Raw genomic sequence first — 16,771 nt, 5'->3', positions numbered from 1 at the left:
CACATAGGAGCCAGAATAATCAGTCTCTGAGTTGCTCAAGGCTAAGGAATTTGAACACCTAGTTCCTAGGCAGCTTGGATAATCCTAGCCTAAATATGAATATTAAAACAATATATAGAAGGGTTGGATATTTTCACAAGTTTACTTTTAAAGCATGCTCTGGAAAACTCATTCAAATTCTGAGGACTAAAATTGACAACTGAGTGTGTGTGAGAAGGAGCAGCCTTTTTTACCTGGCAAATGTGACTTTTGCTATGTTTCTGTTTTTCTTCCAGCTGGCAATCCTCTTGTTCAGCAAAGCGGACAGCCTCTAATCCTTACCCAGAACCCAACCTCAGGTCTGGGCACAATGGTAACTCAGCCAGTATTACGACCTGTACAGATCATGCAGAATGCCAACCATGTCACAAATTCTCCAGTGACCAGCCAGCCCATCTTCATAACAACCCAGGTGAGTGCCCTTCCAGCCAGGATGGCTGAGACAGAAGATCTGGTGCACTCATACATGGAAGACTGTTCTCTGTTAAGAAATAGTCAGATGCCTGTTCGGTTTTTCTTGTGCGCTTTAGTGGATCTTACACTTGAGCTGAAATCTGTTGGGCTTTTGATTTGTTGTTGGGGTTTTTTCTAATTTATGTAGGTTTAGAAATAGCTTTGTTTGGAAATAGCTTGTGTTCCTAGTCATTCTGCAGTTGAATCTCGCTTGAGAAAATTGGCCATGTTCCACACCTCAGCAGGTCCTGTGGAGCCAGCACAGGTCTGATGGGACTTCATGCTGGCTCTCACTTGTAGCCTTACTAGTAGGGCCTGACTCCCTGCTGTAGATGGGTCTGTCCACTCTGCGTGAATTTGACCTTGCAGAATACTTAACTACTTTGTTTTATTTTTATGGGGAATGTGCAGGTAATTTTTTTTAAACCCCCACTGGCTTCTTGGAGCATTTGCCAAGACCTGGGAGATTTCTGTAGCTGTTTAGGGAAGGAGAGATTGTGAGTGGAGGCTGTATATCAGAATGTTGTAGAGTATAAAGAAGGGGGCCCTACTGTTGGGTAAGGTGCTGGCCAAGAACAGTATGGCCTCATAGTTGAATTGATCTATAGATGGTAGTACTGTGGGATGGGGGGGGTTAATTTGTTTATTTGATTTTTAGAGTAGAAAGCTCATATTGAAAGTGTTTCAAAGATGCTCAGTATGTTAATGGTATTATTTGGCTGCAGGGATTTCCTGTGAGGAATGTGCGGCCTGTACAAAACACGATGAACCAAGTTGGAATTGTTCTTAATGTACAGCAAGGTCAAACAGTTAGACCCATCACCCTCGTCCCAGGTGAGGACTGAAACAAGCTAAAGCCACTGTCGTGTTCCTTTTTAGAGTACCAAGAATTAAAAAAAAAAAATTGTATTTGAAATCTGTATTTCACCTGGGTGTTCAGTTCTGTAGTAGGTGAGATTTGTCCGTATTTGTGGCTGTAATTCCGCTAGTCATTTTGTAGCAGAGTAGGCTCTTTGATCGTAGTAACAAACCACTTTGCAGAGTAGAGGACTTCGAGCTGGAAGGAATGTCTACCTCTTAGAGCTCCATATAATCTAGCTTCTTCAAAAAGCCTCCTCAGTTAACATAATTCCAAAGTACCAGCCTGTGACTACCCCTCTTCTTTCTTTTCAAAATCTCCCCATGCCATGTTAGTGCTGGGAAACTGCCTGTAAACCAAGCCTCACCCTGAGGATTATTTTTCTAACACTAATTTCTGCTACGAGATCCTATTATGCACCATCAGAAAGACTAAGAACTCGTGTGTCACTGGACACCTGCCTTATAACAAAGCAACGATGCTAATGATGAGTCACCTTTCACTCTCCCTAGAATGAATCTCTAAAGCCTCATATCACAAACTAATTTGCAACTGTAGGATCACGCTTGTCCTTCCATAAGAAGCCTTCCATGAGTTTCTGTTGGGCCTAGTGACTAGGATTGTGAGCCCCACGAAACTCAGCAGGATTTATGCTTATAAGCTACTTGGGCCTTTTGGAAAATTCCACCTAAAAAAAGTTGTAAATACAATTTTCACTCTGTCTGCATCCATGTTCAGTTTTAGTCTGCCTGGGAAGTGAAATTAAGGTGCTGAACTCTTAAAACTTCCACTGAAATTGCTGGGAATTTTGGGAGCTCAGCAGTGTTGGAAAACAGGTTGTACTCAGTTATTACTGTGCAAGGAATGGAATTCAGTTACTTGATCTGCCTTGTTTGTTATTTGTTTTTGAAGCCCCAGGTACCCAGTTTGTTAAACCGGCAGTTGGCGTTCCTCAGGTGTTCTCTCAAATGGCGCAGGTGAGACCAGGTACAACCATGCCGGTCCGACCCACCACCAACACTTTCACTACGGTCATTCCGGCCACGCTTACCATCAGGAGCACTGTACCACAGTCCCAGGCACAACAGCAAAGTAAGTCCACTCCCAGCACCTCCACAACTCCTACTGCAACGCAGCCAACAGCACTTGGACAGTTAACTGTGCAGCAGCCAGGGCAGTCCAGTCAAGCTACTAACCCCAAATTAGGTAAGACTTGCCATGGAAAAGCAAGGGGACTCGAGTGTATAACACTGTCTATAATTTGATCTTCAAACATACGGCATAGCAGCTAAAAGGCAGAAGTTGAGTCAGAACTCCTGGGTTCTATTTTTGCCTCTGTCACTGACTCATGCTTCATTTCTCTTACCAACCTGGAAAATGAGCATAATCCTGCCATCATGTCCAGTTTGGTTTGAGAACTAGTTAAATTTTGGTTTGTAGAATGTTCTGAGACCATCAGTTAGAAGTCCCCAAAAGTGAAAAATGCTATTGGTTAACACTTGTATTTTTTGAAAGGTAAAGTTAAATAGATAATGAACACAAGCAGAAGCTAACTATGTTGCCTTTTTTTTTTTTAATGTTGGCTAAATTCATGAGTGAAATGATTGCTCAAGAATAGTGATGAACAATTTAAAAAGGAAAAAAAATACTTCTTTACACAGCAAGTAGTCAGGTTATTTTTAGCTTTATGTGGCTATAATCATATACAATTGCATATAGAAAAGAAATACAAATAATTTTTGTGACCATCAGCATCCTGTTCACTTCATCGTGGGACTTGGCTCATATCTCAAAGTGTGATCTGGAAGGTTAGGGAAATTTACTTTCCCAGTCTTGCCAGCCTTTGCATTACTGGACAGGATAATTGATGGCTTAGTCATCTTTGAAGACTCAAGGTAGAAGAGCAAGAGGCAAGGCATACTAGATGGGGGCGGGATTCACACAGTGGATCAGATCTTACTGATTCCTTATTAGTGTTCTTGTATTATCCATTCCCTTGGCAGTGAGTATTGCAAGCTTTGTGACTGTAAAGAGACCTGGAGTGACTGGTGAGAACAGCAATGAGGTTGCTAAGCTAGTGAATACCCTGAACACCATTCCTTCGTTAGGACAGAGCCCTGGCAATGAGGTTGCTAAGCTAGTGAATACCCTGAACACCATTCCTTCGTTAGGACAGAGCCCTGGCCCACTGGTGGTTTCCAACAGCAGCCCTGTGCATGGTTCCCAGAGATCTAGTGTTTCAGAGTCGTCGTCGTCATCATCATCGTTAAAAGGTATGGTCTGTAGCAGCTATCTTAACTCGGTTCATTGTGCTGAGAATTCAGAAGTTTTCTAGAGTAAAAAAAATGCTAACCTGTAACTACTGGGATTTCATAATAGGGATAAACACTTGACAAGCTTTGCTATTAATTTCTTCATCTTTATCTGTACATTTTTATCCAGTGATATATTTTGTTTGTGGATATTTGCTTGCATACATTATTTTGCATTCAAAATTATTGGTGTGCGTGCTGCCATCTTGAGAATACACACACCTGAAATACTTTATACAAGGAGGCAAAAGGATAAAATCTTTGCTTCTCTTGTTCCAAAAAATCACCTTCCTAAGGTGTTTGGGTGTCCAAAAGTTGATGTATGGTACATTTCATGTCATCTGTATTCTGAGTTTCTTACTACAGTTGGAAGTGAAGACAAGGCATTGTAGTCTGATGGAAAACCAAAGCAAACAAATGGTTAAAGAAAAAGGGGAGATGAGTTGAGCTGATCTTTTTTCCTTCTTATTTTTTTATTTAAGTGTAATTTTGAGACACTCCTTATTCTAGCTACTGGGGGGTATGTTTTGTCATACAGATTGTCAGAAGTTTGCATACTTTTGCCCTTTTCATGCCTCTTCCAGTCTAGTTAGTAGGTAAAAGTACAGCTCTCGAAACTAAAATATTTCAGTATGCCAAAAAGAATGCCTAGATTTAAGATGAAGTGTAAGGATTCTATTTTTCTTGGTTTGTTTTGTGTTCTTCCTGTTACAGTCAGTTCATCTCCTATTCCCACATTTGATTTGCAAGATGGTGGCAGGAAGGTCTGCCCAAGATGTGATGCTCAGTTTCGAGTCACTGAAGCTTTAAGAGGACATATGTGTGTAAGTAACCATTCTAAGAGGAGCAGTTAATGGATAATTGTGCGTGCTTGTTGAGTGCAAAGAATAGTTCTGCTCCCTAGATCACAGACTTCTATGAAAAGGAAGAATATGACTAGGAGAAAGTGAGAAGCAAAGGAGAGGCCTTTGGAAGACCTTCCACAGCATCCCTCACTGGAAGTAGGCAGGACCTCAGTTTTATGTCCTGTTGGTGCCAGGAGATGCATTTATTTTCTAATCTTAACATATCAGTAAACAATCAAAACAGAAAATCGGATATTGACTCTGCATTACTCTTTCCCCAAGAGCTTCCTAGAGTTCCTCTGTCTTTTCTTAGTATTGGTTAATTTGTGTCTGTTTAATAGTATATAGTTCTTCCTAGATCTGATTTAATGTGTGGGGGGTTTTTGTGGGTTTTTTTCCTTTTAGTACTGCTGCCCTGAAATGGTTAAATTCCTCAGGAAAAGAAAATCTCCAGAATCTGAACCAAATATTCAATCTGCAAAGCCTCCATCTCCAGAAAAAACTACAGCTGTTGCTTCACCACCCTCTTCTACTCCTATCCCTGCACTGTCCCCACCTGCTAAAGCTCCAGAGCCAAGTGAAAACATAGTTGACTCATCCCAAAGTAAGCTTATTATGTTAGTAGATGATTTCTACTATGGCAGAGATGGTGGCAAAGTGAGCCAGCTACTGAACTTCCCCAAGGTTCCAACTTCCTTCAGGTGTCCACACTGCACCAAGAGGCTAAAGAACAATATACGGTAAGGGAATGCAATGTGCCACAAAAAGTCTACAATGTTCTGAATACCTTTAATCTGCAGAAGTAAAAATGAGTTGTAAGCATCAGTCTCAGACCCTGCAGCTTTCCCATATTGTAGCTTAAGACCCGAACTGAAGCACGAGAGAGAGAGATTTGCCCATCATCACACAGTTCAGTCAGGGCAAAAGTTGTAAGAAGATTGCATGGTTAGAATAATTGCGTTTATATTCTTCAGCAGAGAAGTCTCATTTGTCACTAGTCTTAGTAGATAATAGGAAATAATTCTTGAAGAGCTGCTCTTCTCATCATTACTCAATGCTTTTTTCAACAGAGGAAGAAAATATTTTTATGAAATTGTGTATTCTTCTGAGCAAGCCACTATGTTGTTCTATTGTGATAACTGGACTACTGATTTTTCTTTTAAGTTGAAATGTTTTGTCATCATCAGTTGAATGCCAAGTTGGGGTCAGAAGTGCTCAAAAGCAAGTATTACAGCCTCTGTACTACAAAAACTGTTCCCTAACTTCCCCCACAGTTAGGGAGCGGGAGGTTGCAGATAGAAGGAGACTTTGCTTTTGATGGGAGGAGCAAGAAGGAAACATCTTAATGCTGTTAAAAAATACTTCTGGTGTAGCATTCATAATGCTTTCAGGGTTACAGGTGCAAAATGTTTGAATTTCTGTTCACACACTTTCTCTTCACCTCCATAAGGTTTATGAATCACATGAAGCACCATGTTGAACTGGATCAGCAGAATGGAGAGGTAGATGTCCACACCATCTGTCAGCATTGTTACAGACAGTTCTCCACTCCGTTTCAGCTACAGTGTCACTTAGAGAATGTCCACAGTCCCTATGAGTCAACAAGTAAGTTGATTTACCTGCTGTTGTTTGTTTAGGTTTAAGAGGGTTTCTGTCTTGTATTAACTGCAAATCTGTTGAGAAAGGAGCGTCTGTTCTGCCTTGCTCCTTAGTGCATTTGTTTTGTAGGCCAGCAGAAAAATCCATCTAGGTTACATTTCTGCAAACTTACTGTCAAGAGTATTTTAAAGATCGAGTTCAATAATCATGTCATGGTAGAATTTAAAGTTTATCAGTAGATTGAAATCTGATTTAAAATCACTTGAAGTTTCCTCATTAGGACATCTTGTTGTACCCATTGTTTTGTTGAAGAGAATTTTTGTGGCCTTTTGGAAACCTCTCAGAATTTATTTTGTTGCCTACCAAATTCAAAGATTTCAGAGCTAGTTTTTGGGGGGGGGTGTTTGTTTTGTTTTAAGGGACAGTTGTTACCAAAGAAACTTGTAATGGGGTGAGTGTTTTTGTCCCCCGGCTGTTACCTGGTTTTCCTTTCTTTTGCAGCAAAGTGCAAGATTTGTGAATGGGCATTCGAGAGTGAGCCAATGTTCCTACAGCACATGAAGGACACTCACAAGCCTGGGGAGATGCCCTATGTTTGTCAGGTATTAAAAGTGGTTTAGGGGCTGGACCTCATAAATGCATACTAGAGAGTAAGAGGAAATCTGGCACTTCTCAGAAAGTGTGTTGCTCATAGTGGTTCAAAACAGACTCGGGCCATGGAACAATGCTGTGGAGCCCATTGCATTTTTTTCGAGGTGTGGGCTTGGAGAAGTCTAATGGCCATTAGAGCAGCAGGAGTAGCTGAATGTTTGCCACTGGTTCCCAGTGCTCTGAAGCTGGATCAGTGTGATAGACGTTTGTTTAGTCCCAGTAGCATTCAGAGCCTAACATTTTTTCCCTCCCAGGGCCTGCAGGCAAGTTGCTGTGCCATAAAAAGTTGTCCTCACGGGAGCAGATGAGATTAAGTTGCTTGTGTGATACCTTTTCCTGACACTCTGTTGCCATGAGATTTATGCTTGCATCGATTCTGAATGTGTCTTCTCCACTCAGAGGTCCTAACACTGTCCCTCCAAAAAGAAAAAGACAAGAAGAAACTTCTAAAATCTGTTAAAACAGATTATGTTCCAAATTCTGCATTTTACATAGACACTGAAGAAACTGCTCTTTAATATATTCCAACTGCTTTGCACTGACTGTCTCTCCTTTTTTTTCTTGGATCTGGAGCTTGAATTGTCACTACTTTCTTCTCATACAAGTAGTTAAAATCTGTTTTTCCAAACTACTCTGAATATACACTGCTTGATTTAGTGTCTTACAGTTGGAATAAGCTAGCAGATTCTTTAGTACCTGGTTCCTAAACTCCACTGATAAGTATCTCTGGGGATCTGGGCATTGCTGTTAAGATCTCCATGTTGCAATGGTGGATGTGAGATGGATTCCAATGTTATTTCACTGTTAATTGTTTCCGTCCACTCCTATAGGTCTGTCAGTATCGTTCATCCCTCTATTCTGAAGTGGATAGCCATTTCCGAATGATCCATGAAGACACACGGCACCTGCTCTGTCCTTACTGTCTCAAAGTCTTTAAGAATGGCAATGCTTTCCAACAGCACTTCATGAGGCATCAGGTACTATGTCAGGGCTGTAGTTTCTCTCTCTCTCTCTCTCCCTCCTCCTCTTCCCCCCCCCTTCTTTTTTTTTTTTTTTTTTTTAAGGTGGTTCCCTCTCCACAGAGATTTCGGTGGATAGTAAGGATGTGATTAGTTGAGCATTTGCTTGGAATAAAAACAGAAAGAAAGAAAACTTGGTTGAAAGAGGGATTTTAGTAGGTGCTGTATTCACTCCATAACAAATGCAATTTGCATGCTGTCATTCCAGACCTTTCATAGGGATTGTGCTGAAGAGAAGAGGCATTGCTCCTTTGGGAGTAGCACAGATTGTTGTTACTTAGCAGAAAAAAAGCATGTTTTGCTGGACTGTGTTTGCTTCATGTGATGATTAACCAACAGTGGGCTCTGTGTTCATTTGGGTTTTAAATTTTCTTATCTCCAGGTAATAAATAAGTAAATAATACTGTATGCACACAAATGAATGTAATTTTTGTAGCTCAGTGTTCTGTTTCCGTATATGTTGGCTGTATTGACAACATATTTTATGTGGGTGTAGCTGAAGTGTACTTTCAGAATATAGAAATGTAGCACTCTTACCAAGTGCCTGAGTTGATTTGCACCTGAAGTCCTTCGCTGACTCCCATAAGAGGCAGAGGCAAGGCAGCTTCTTGAAGAAATGTTGCCCCACGCACTGCTCTGCTCATGTGCCTTACTTTGGCTTAAACAAGCTGAATAAGACTTGTTCATGGCACTTCCAGGTCTGGTGTCTCTACAGAGCCTGATGATTTTAATTAAAAAACCAAAACAAACAAAAAATGTAAAACCAAAACACCCAAGATAAGGGGCTTGGCGGGGAGGGACTTCCAGATGCTAAAGAAAAATGGGTCTGCCTTTGGTTTCAAAGAGGGGGGGGAAGGGTTTTTTTGTTGTTGTTGTTTTTTCTTTTTTTAAACAAAAAATCCTGCTGTGTTGTGACTTTCGTTTCTCTCAAATGAAATATATATCATCTGCATTTGCTTTAGAAGAAGAGTGTTTATCATTGCAACAAGTGTAGACTCCAGTTCCTATTTGCCAAGGATAAAATTGAACACAAGCTGCAGCACCACAAAACTTTCCGAAAGCCCAAACAGTTAGAAGGATTGAAACCTGGAACCAAGGTAAGAAATCCAAGTTAACACCAGACCTCTGTCCTCTGTTTCTTCAGGAAACACCCATAGCATCTGTATTGGTGTGTATTTATTAAGTGCTGCAAAACTGATACTTGCTTCATCTCCATCACTTAAACCACGCTCACTGGGACAGAAAAGCACTTTGTATTCTGTCAGTGTTGTGTGTGCTTATTAATCAGATACTTCATAGAAACAGTAAGTGAGAGAGAGAGAGGAGGTGAAAGTGGCACGCCAGAGGTTAAACTCTCCTAACTAAGGTACCTACAAGTGAAGGTATCTGAGCTAGTTGCCTGGGTGCCCTCCGTAGTCATTAGGGACAAACAGGCACTTCTGGGGCTCAAGTTATGTGTCCTCTTTCAGGCTACTGCTGCCCTGGGTGGGACGAATTGTGTCCTAGGAGCACCTGTTTATTCTCTGCTAAGTGTCTGAAAGACTACTCCAAACAGAGGAGTCTGAATTTGGATAGATCACTTCTGCCCTTGTGTTTTAGGAGGTATGGGTGTATCTGTTTTCTGCAGGTTACAATCAGGGCATCTAGAGGACAGCCACGGACAGTGCCAATATCTTCAAATGACATGCCGCAGGGCACTGGACAGGAAACCACTCCGCTGTCATCTTCTACTGATCCCCAGCCCATCTTCCTGTACCCGCCTGTCCAGAGGAACGTCCAGAAGAGAGCGGTTAAAAAAATGTCAGAACGTTTTGCTAAATTTCAAATTTAAAAATATTTTTCAAAGGAAATGTAGTTAGCTTTTTAATGCCACAGTGATGGGTAATACGGTCCTTGGCACTGGACAGCTGTCTTACCAGTTGCCAAGGAAACTTTAAGCCAGGAGAGCCTAGCTTCCCACAAAACCAGGATTAAGTCATGTTATGAAAACCCTTAAGGTGAAACTGCAAAATATAGAATTAGCTAGGTGCTTTTGTAGAAACAGTGGAATTTCATCAGCATAAGGGCTTTCTGCCCACCCTGTGTCCTGCTGCCTTGTCTTCAATACTTTTTTTTTTTACTTTTTTTTAATTTATTATCCACTTTTCAACTGTATATTCCTGACTACAGCAAGTGGGAAGTGTTTAGCCTGGCACCGAGGCACCCTAGGAAGCTAGGGTGCAAGATGAGACTAGCTTGACTGGAGACTTCTGAAAGTTTACATGTCATTAAATTCTTCTCTGTCCTGATGATTGTTATAACTCCAAAGATACCTGTTCAGACACTAATGAAAATATCCCTCTTCTCTTCAGGAGTGTCCTGGGGAGGCAGACTTGTCTGGAGTGCAGCTTCGAAATCCCCGACTTCCCAAACCACTTTCCCACCTACGTGCACTGTTCGCTATGTCGCTACAGCACTTGCTGCTCCAGAGCTTACGCCAACCACATGATCAAGTATGTATGTGTGATTCTTTGAACGCTGTAGTAGAAATTCCTCCTGCCTGAATGCAGTAGCACCTCTATGTCTGTCTGTCTGCACTGTAAGAAAGGAAAATTCCAGTTCACTGCAATGGTTTCTAAGACATTGGACATGTATTCTGCATCAGCACAGACATGGGTGGTGGCTTTCAAATGAGATGAGAAAACTGAGTGCAAGAGCTAAGATTTGTTCCAAACCATCAGTATTGTAGCTAATGACATGTACTGCATGCTGCTGCAGAAAACTCATTTTTTCAGTGCTTCTAAATTCTCAGATTTAATAATTTAAAAAGGAAAAAAAAATTTCTGTGCTTCTACAAGCCTGTGTTTTGTACAGGACTGTGGATAGACCACAGAACGGGATGGCAGAACACTTACTCCAAAATCCAGGCATTTTTAAATGTTACTGTACAGGTTTTTTTTTACTTAGACACAGAGTTTTTGTTTCCTTGAACACAAGAGTGGCAGACAAAATATTATTAAAACCAGGATTGCATCTGTCTTTGTAAATGTGCTGTATTTTGCATGGTTTTATAGCTGTTTAAGTACCTGGAATAATTCTGACATTTAATAAATTCTTTTGTCTTACAGCAACCATGTTCCTCGGAAGAGTCCAAAATACTTGGCTTTGTTTAAAAACTATACTGCCTGGTAATGGAAAACTTGTTATCTTACTTTAATCACCTGGGAATCTAATGTGCATTCAAAATATGTTCAATTAAGGGCAATATGGTGAGACTCCCACTGCCTTCCAGTGGGAGTTAATGTTTCAGGGTGGGGAGACTGCCTTGTATGCACTGGAGGGTGATGTTTTTTTCCTAACTGTTAGTGAGGGGATGTACATATTTTCATATCCGATACTGATGCTAAGCTCACTTCTCTCTTCCCGCCCCCCCCGGCCCCTTCCTTCCAGTGGTGTAAAGCTGTCCTGTTCCTCTTGTCTCTTTGTAACATCTGAGGGTGATGCAATGGCTGAACATCTGGTCTTCAATCCGTCACATGAGTTTAGTAACATTATTTTCCGAGGTAAGAGTTTGAAAAGGAGCAGAAAAGTTACAAAAAATTAATGCAGTTCTGTCATGGTTTAACCCCAGCCAGCAGCTAACCACCATGCAACTGCTCACTCACTTCCCCCCCCACCCAGTGGGATGGGGGAGGGAATCGGAAAAAAAAAGTAAAACTCGTGGGTTGAGATAAGAACAATTTAATAGAATGGAAAAAAAAGAAACTAATAATGATAATAGTAACACTAATAAAATGACAATAGTAATAATAAAAGGATTGGAATATGCAAGTGATGCACAATGCAACTGCTCACCACCCGCCGACCGACACCCAGTTAGTCCCTGAGTGGCGATCCCACTACCCCCACTCCCCCCAGTTCCTATACTAGATGTGATGTCACATGGTATGGAATACCCCGTTGGCCAGTTTGGGTCAGCTGCCCTGGCTGTGTCCTGTGCCAACTTCTTGTGGCCCTCCAGCTTTCTTGCTGGCTGGGCACGAGAAGCTGAAAAATCCTTGACTTTAGTCTAAACACTACTTAGCAACAACTGAAAACATCAGTGTTATCAACATTCTTCTCATACCAAATTCAAAAACATAGCACTGTACCAGCTATTTGGAAGACAATTAACTCTGTCGCAGCTGAAACCAGGACAAGTTCATAGACTCCAGGTCAAATACATCTTTGTTTAGCATTGGCCTGAGCACTTACTGAGTCCTGAGTTCTGATAAAGTGATAAAATGTATGTTGGGGACCTTCTGTAACTGCCTGAATGAGTCTTCATTGTTATGGAGATTGGAGAGTTAAGCTTTAAGTGAGGCCGTCTCTGCCTGGAGCTCAGCTGTATCACTGCTGTTCTCATGAGATCTTCCCAGGGAGAGACAATGCCGAGGGCTTCAGCGAGTTCCTCTGTTCCTCTGAGACATCATTGTACCTCCATGACACTGGGAGGCCTTGAAGCAGCTGCTGATGCTGGGTTTTGAATAAAGCCTCAGAGCAGCATTCCAGCCATTGGCGGTGAATAACTGCAACTTGCAAAACTTACGGGCATTGCCTGCAGGGATCTGGCCAAAGCTGAGCTTTCCTAACCAAACTCCTCGTGTTATTTCAAATGGACGTGGAGTTTTGCCGTTTGTCTTTAATGATTGCTAATGAGTGTGGCTCTACACAGTTGAGCAGCTTCCACTTGTTGGCTTGGATGTGGTAGTACTTGGGTGTGGGAGGAGGCTGGGGTTTGAACGGTTGGATGAGTATTGGCTGTTCCTGCAGCAGGTTGGGATGCTTTGGAGTAAGAGACAAGAGGAACACTGATCCTCCTTTCTGTAAGAGGACTTGTTTGCTTGCACGGACTTAGTGTTTGTTTGCTAAGCTACAAATGTTTTTTGTTGTTTTGTTTTTCTTAACAGGGCCTACTTGGATATCACATTCCAGGTAAACTGTTTCTAAACTCTTACCTGCCATCATCTGTTTCAGTTTGTGGGGTTGGGTTTGGGTTTTTTTTCCATTTGTTTGTTTTCCCTCAACAGCTTTATTTTCTTAGCGTTAAGAAGGTCCTGTGTTCTCTCCCTTCAAGGCACATTCAGCCCCAGGACAAAAGCGCGAAGAACACATGTCCTGCCTATTCCCCAAGTAAAGCTGCTACTGTGAAAACAAAGTCTATGTTACCTGCAAAAGATGACCTGGAGCCTGAACTGGCACCAACAGCCTACAACAGACCTCTGGTCTGCCAGGAAGAAGAGTGCTTAAATATTGATGCTCAAGAAGATGAGCAGCCAACAAAGGAGCCTGAGCCTGCAAGCAAAAAGGAGCAGTTGTCAGTAAAAAAGCTGCGAGTTGTACTGTTTGCTTTGTGCTGCAACACTGAACAGGCTGCAGAGCACTTCCGAAATCCTCAGAGGCGGATCAAGCGCTGGCTACGAAGGTTTCAAGCTTTCCAAGAAGAGAACTTGGCGTCACTGTCAGAGGGCAAGTACCTCAGCTTAGAGGCTGAAGAGAAACTTGCGGAATGGGTCCTCACACAGAGAGAGCAGCAGCTGCCTGTGAACGAGGAGACTCTCTTCCAGAAAGCCACCAAGATTGGCCGATCCCTCGAAGGTGGCTTCAAGATCTCCTATGAGTGGGCGGTGAGGTTCATGCTACGGCACAACCTCAGCACACATACTCGAAGGGCAGTGGCTCACCCTCTCCCCAAAGATGTAGAGGACAACGCCAGTTGCTTCATTGAGTTCGTGCAGCGGCAAATCCACACTCAAGACCTGCCTCTCTCCATGATTGCAGCCATCGACGAAATCTCTCTCTTCCTTGATGTGGAGGTGCTGAGCAGCGATGACCGGAAGGAGAATGCTTTGCAGACGGTGGGAACTGGGGAGCCCTGGTGTGATGTTGTCCTCACAATCCTTGCCGATGGAAGTGTTCTCCCAACACTGGTCTTCTACAGGGGTCACGTACAGCAGCCTGCCAATGTGCCAGAATCTATCATATTGGAAGCGAAGGAGAACGGATACAGCGATGATGAAGTCATGGAGTTGTGGTCATCCAGAGTGTGGCAGAAGCACACGGAGTGCCAGAACAGCAAGGGCATGCTCGTGCTGGATTGTCACCGAACACACCTATCGGAAGAAGTACTTTCCTTGCTGAGCGCGTCCAGCACTCTGCCAGCTGTTGTCCCTGCTGGCTGCAGCTCCAAAATCCAACCTCTAGATGTTTGTATAAAAAGGACTGTGAAAAATTTCTTGCATAAAAAGTGGAAAGAGCAAGCCAAGGAAATGGCGGACTCCACGTGCGACTCGGACATTCTTCTCCAGCTGGTGTTATGCTGGCTGGCAGAGGTCCTGGAGGTCATTAGTGACTCTCCTGAACTTGTGCAGCAGTCCTTCCTGGTGGCCAGCGTGCTGCCTGGTCCGGACGGCACGGCCAACTCGCCCACACGCAACGCTGACATGCAGGAGGAGCTGATTGCCTCCCTGGAGGAGCAGCTGAAGCTGAATGAGGAGCAGCAGGAGGAGACAGTGGCTGAGGTCCAGGATCGGACCCAGGCCGAGGAGTCTGCAGACCCAGAGATCCTCCATCAGCTCTTCGAAGGGGAGAGTGAGACTGAATCATTTTATGGCTTTGAAGATGCCGATTTGGATCTGATGGAAATCTGAGCACTGATCTGCGAATCGTGATCCAGAAAGGGTTATTTTTTAAATAAATGTTGGATGAGACCATTACACTTCCCTGTGGATTTGTGGGTTTAGGAAATTCGTAGGCGATCACTCAGATAAATAGCCATTTATGCTGTTCATTTATAAGTTTTGTGCTTTTTTAAAAGAAAAATCACTGTGTTGGTATTTTCTGAAAATATATTGTGGGTGAATATTTTTGCGTTTTCTTTACCTCACTGTATCATAGTTTTCTGTTTTTATTGTGCAGAAATGTTTTGAATTATACATTGTCAATGTGACCATTTCTAAAGAAAGGAAAAAAATATGTAGCTAATGAACCAGTATATAAATCTTTTTGGTTGTCTTAACACAGTTTTTTTGGTTTTGTTTTGTTGTTTGTTTTTTTTTTAAACACTTGACCCAGAGATTTAGGTTTCTGTGGAAAATTTAGATGAGTTATTGCTCTAATGTGTGAACCTTCTATAATTGGCCATTAAGATTTGGGTTTGGTTTGGGGTTTTTTTGTTTTGTTTTGTTTTCTAAAGAAGAGTAATTGTTTTGCTTGTGAATTTGGACGTGGGGTAAATACACAAGCGAAAGCATTTTGCCTGTTCAGTGCCAGCAACGCTTCTTGGGAGCCACGACACTTTGAACTGGGGTTGAACGGAGATCCGCAGTCAGGGAGTCAGGGGCAGTGCTGACCCAAACCTCTCGCTTTCCCATTGACTTTCTGACGTGGTGCGGTGGTTCCTCTCCTCCATCCAGGAAACCACCTGGCACCCACCTTGCTCCAAAGAATTACTGACAGAGGGTACACGGTGGAAGAGGAAAGTCCAGTCTGTCCTGATCTTCCTGTACAGTAGGTGGGAGTTAAAACTGTACGGACCATTAAAACGTTGACCTTTTAACTACTAGTAGTTGATAAACCTGCTTTAACCAGTGGCATCAGACACTACGTTCCTTAGAATTAGAAATCTGACTTAATGAAACAAACTGTGACGTGCACAAAAAGAAGACGTTTGTTTTTATTTTTCACTGCCAGCTTAAATTTTTCTACAATTTGCATGTTTGAGGGTTTTTTAATTGTATGTATTATGGTATAAACGGAAAGCATTTTGACATACAGAATTCAGAAGCACCTGCACCTTTCTGTTTCCATAGAGGTTTTGTGAACCTTCCCTATTACCTAAGGAAAGCAGGAGGCAGCATGTGCAGACCTGTAAATGGTTCATCTTTAAAATGTACATAAGTGGAACATTTAATAAAACCAGGGAAATGGATTTATAAACATGTGTTTTTATTATGAAGAACTATTTAACTCTTGTGATATCGTAATGCTTAATATAAAGTGCGTCATGAATTCCTCTGCACCATGCGAGAGTGAGCCTGCTGTGTGCCATGTCTCAGCTGTGCCTGGGTTGCAGGCTGAGTTCCCTCTCTGTGTGTGAGGGGACACAGAGTCGTTTAGCATGTCCTGAAGAAACCCAGAGATGGGATAGTAATTAAATGTGTTTACATGTCATTAACACTTGAGGCAGACTTCTGTCCAATTTACATTTCTGCCCTTTAACTATACAGTAGGTTCAATGGAACAACCTACTCTCCCCAGTGAGATTTTCTTTTTTTTTTTTTTTTAAATAAAAGTCTGAAAAATCATTAATAAAATACTCTCCTGAATAAATATTTTTACTGTTGTTTATCTCGGGTAGTAGTAAATACCACTCAATATTATTTATGAATTTATTTCATATAAGGCTAAGAAATACTCAGTTGAGCCCTATCTGAAGTACATGTAACACCATTTTGTTACTATCCGCCTGTAGCCTGTGGGGTTGGATGGAGGTGCAGCTCCTCTAGCTGTTTGCAGGGACCTGCAGGGCCATTGTCTTTGATTTTTGGAGCCCCATGTATCCCAGGATATCCTGCTGTCGGTCAGCAAAGCCGTAACTCCAGGTTTTCTTTTGTTAGGGCAAATCTTAAAGTAACTTGCATATTTAACTTAAGATTTAGCAAACAGGTACTGGCCAAGACTAGTGCTAATCCTGGTGTCCCACAGGTAAAACATTCCAGCTACTGCTCTTCAGCTGTCTTGTATAGCAACACAAACCTGCAACTCGCAAACCTTTACTAGAGTGGAGACTTGGTGAAAGCGATCCTTGTCATGGTCACCTCCAGCAGAGAGGAGACCATGGACGCTAATGAGCGGTAGTTAGGGAGCACCTTGACCCTGCTCACACACACCCACTCTTGATCCCCACCTGATAAAGGGACTGCCAGGTCAGATACGGGAGGAGGACAGTACCTACCAGCACCCCAGCCAAGAAAA

The 16,771-nt window shown here is 42.4% G+C and overlaps 1 protein-coding gene across 10 annotated transcripts in view; it reads left to right on the top strand.

The window, feature by feature from the left end:
- Positions 1 to 15,733, top strand: part of POGZ (pogo transposable element derived with ZNF domain) — a 39,510-nt gene extending 23,777 nt beyond the window's left edge. For 3 of the 10 annotated variants that reach the window (XM_069794123.1, XM_069794128.1, XM_069794133.1), the window contains 16 exons: positions 276 to 451; positions 1,218 to 1,326; positions 2,264 to 2,557; positions 3,355 to 3,624; positions 4,378 to 4,487; positions 4,914 to 5,248; positions 5,959 to 6,113; positions 6,609 to 6,709; positions 7,589 to 7,735; positions 8,740 to 8,874; positions 9,405 to 9,577; positions 10,129 to 10,269; positions 10,885 to 10,944; positions 11,207 to 11,319; positions 12,706 to 12,730; positions 12,873 to 15,733. In XM_069794123.1, coding sequence (XP_069650224.1) covers positions 276 to 451; positions 1,218 to 1,326; positions 2,264 to 2,557; positions 3,355 to 3,624; positions 4,378 to 4,487; positions 4,914 to 5,248; positions 5,959 to 6,113; positions 6,609 to 6,709; positions 7,589 to 7,735; positions 8,740 to 8,874; positions 9,405 to 9,577; positions 10,129 to 10,269; positions 10,885 to 10,944; positions 11,207 to 11,319; positions 12,706 to 12,730; positions 12,873 to 14,445 — 3,917 coding nt within the window. In that variant the 3' untranslated portion in view covers positions 14,446 to 15,733. The remainder of the gene's footprint in view (positions 1 to 275; positions 452 to 1,217; positions 1,327 to 2,263; positions 2,558 to 3,354; positions 3,625 to 4,377; positions 4,488 to 4,913; positions 5,249 to 5,958; positions 6,114 to 6,608; positions 6,710 to 7,588; positions 7,736 to 8,739; positions 8,875 to 9,404; positions 9,578 to 10,128; positions 10,270 to 10,884; positions 10,945 to 11,206; positions 11,320 to 12,705; positions 12,731 to 12,872) is intronic. The other 7 variants (XM_069794125.1, XM_069794131.1, XM_069794126.1 and 4 more) reach the window with 6 other exon arrangements.
- The last annotated feature ends 1,038 nt before the right edge of the window (positions 15,734 to 16,771 follow it).

The sequence above is a fragment of the Haliaeetus albicilla genome, chromosome 10, assembly GCF_947461875.1.
Source record: "Haliaeetus albicilla chromosome 10, bHalAlb1.1, whole genome shotgun sequence".
NCBI classification, from domain to species: Eukaryota; Metazoa; Chordata; class Aves; order Accipitriformes; family Accipitridae; genus Haliaeetus; species Haliaeetus albicilla.
Note: the sequence above shows the minus strand (reverse complement) of the source record. Positions and strands in the feature narration are given on the sequence as shown.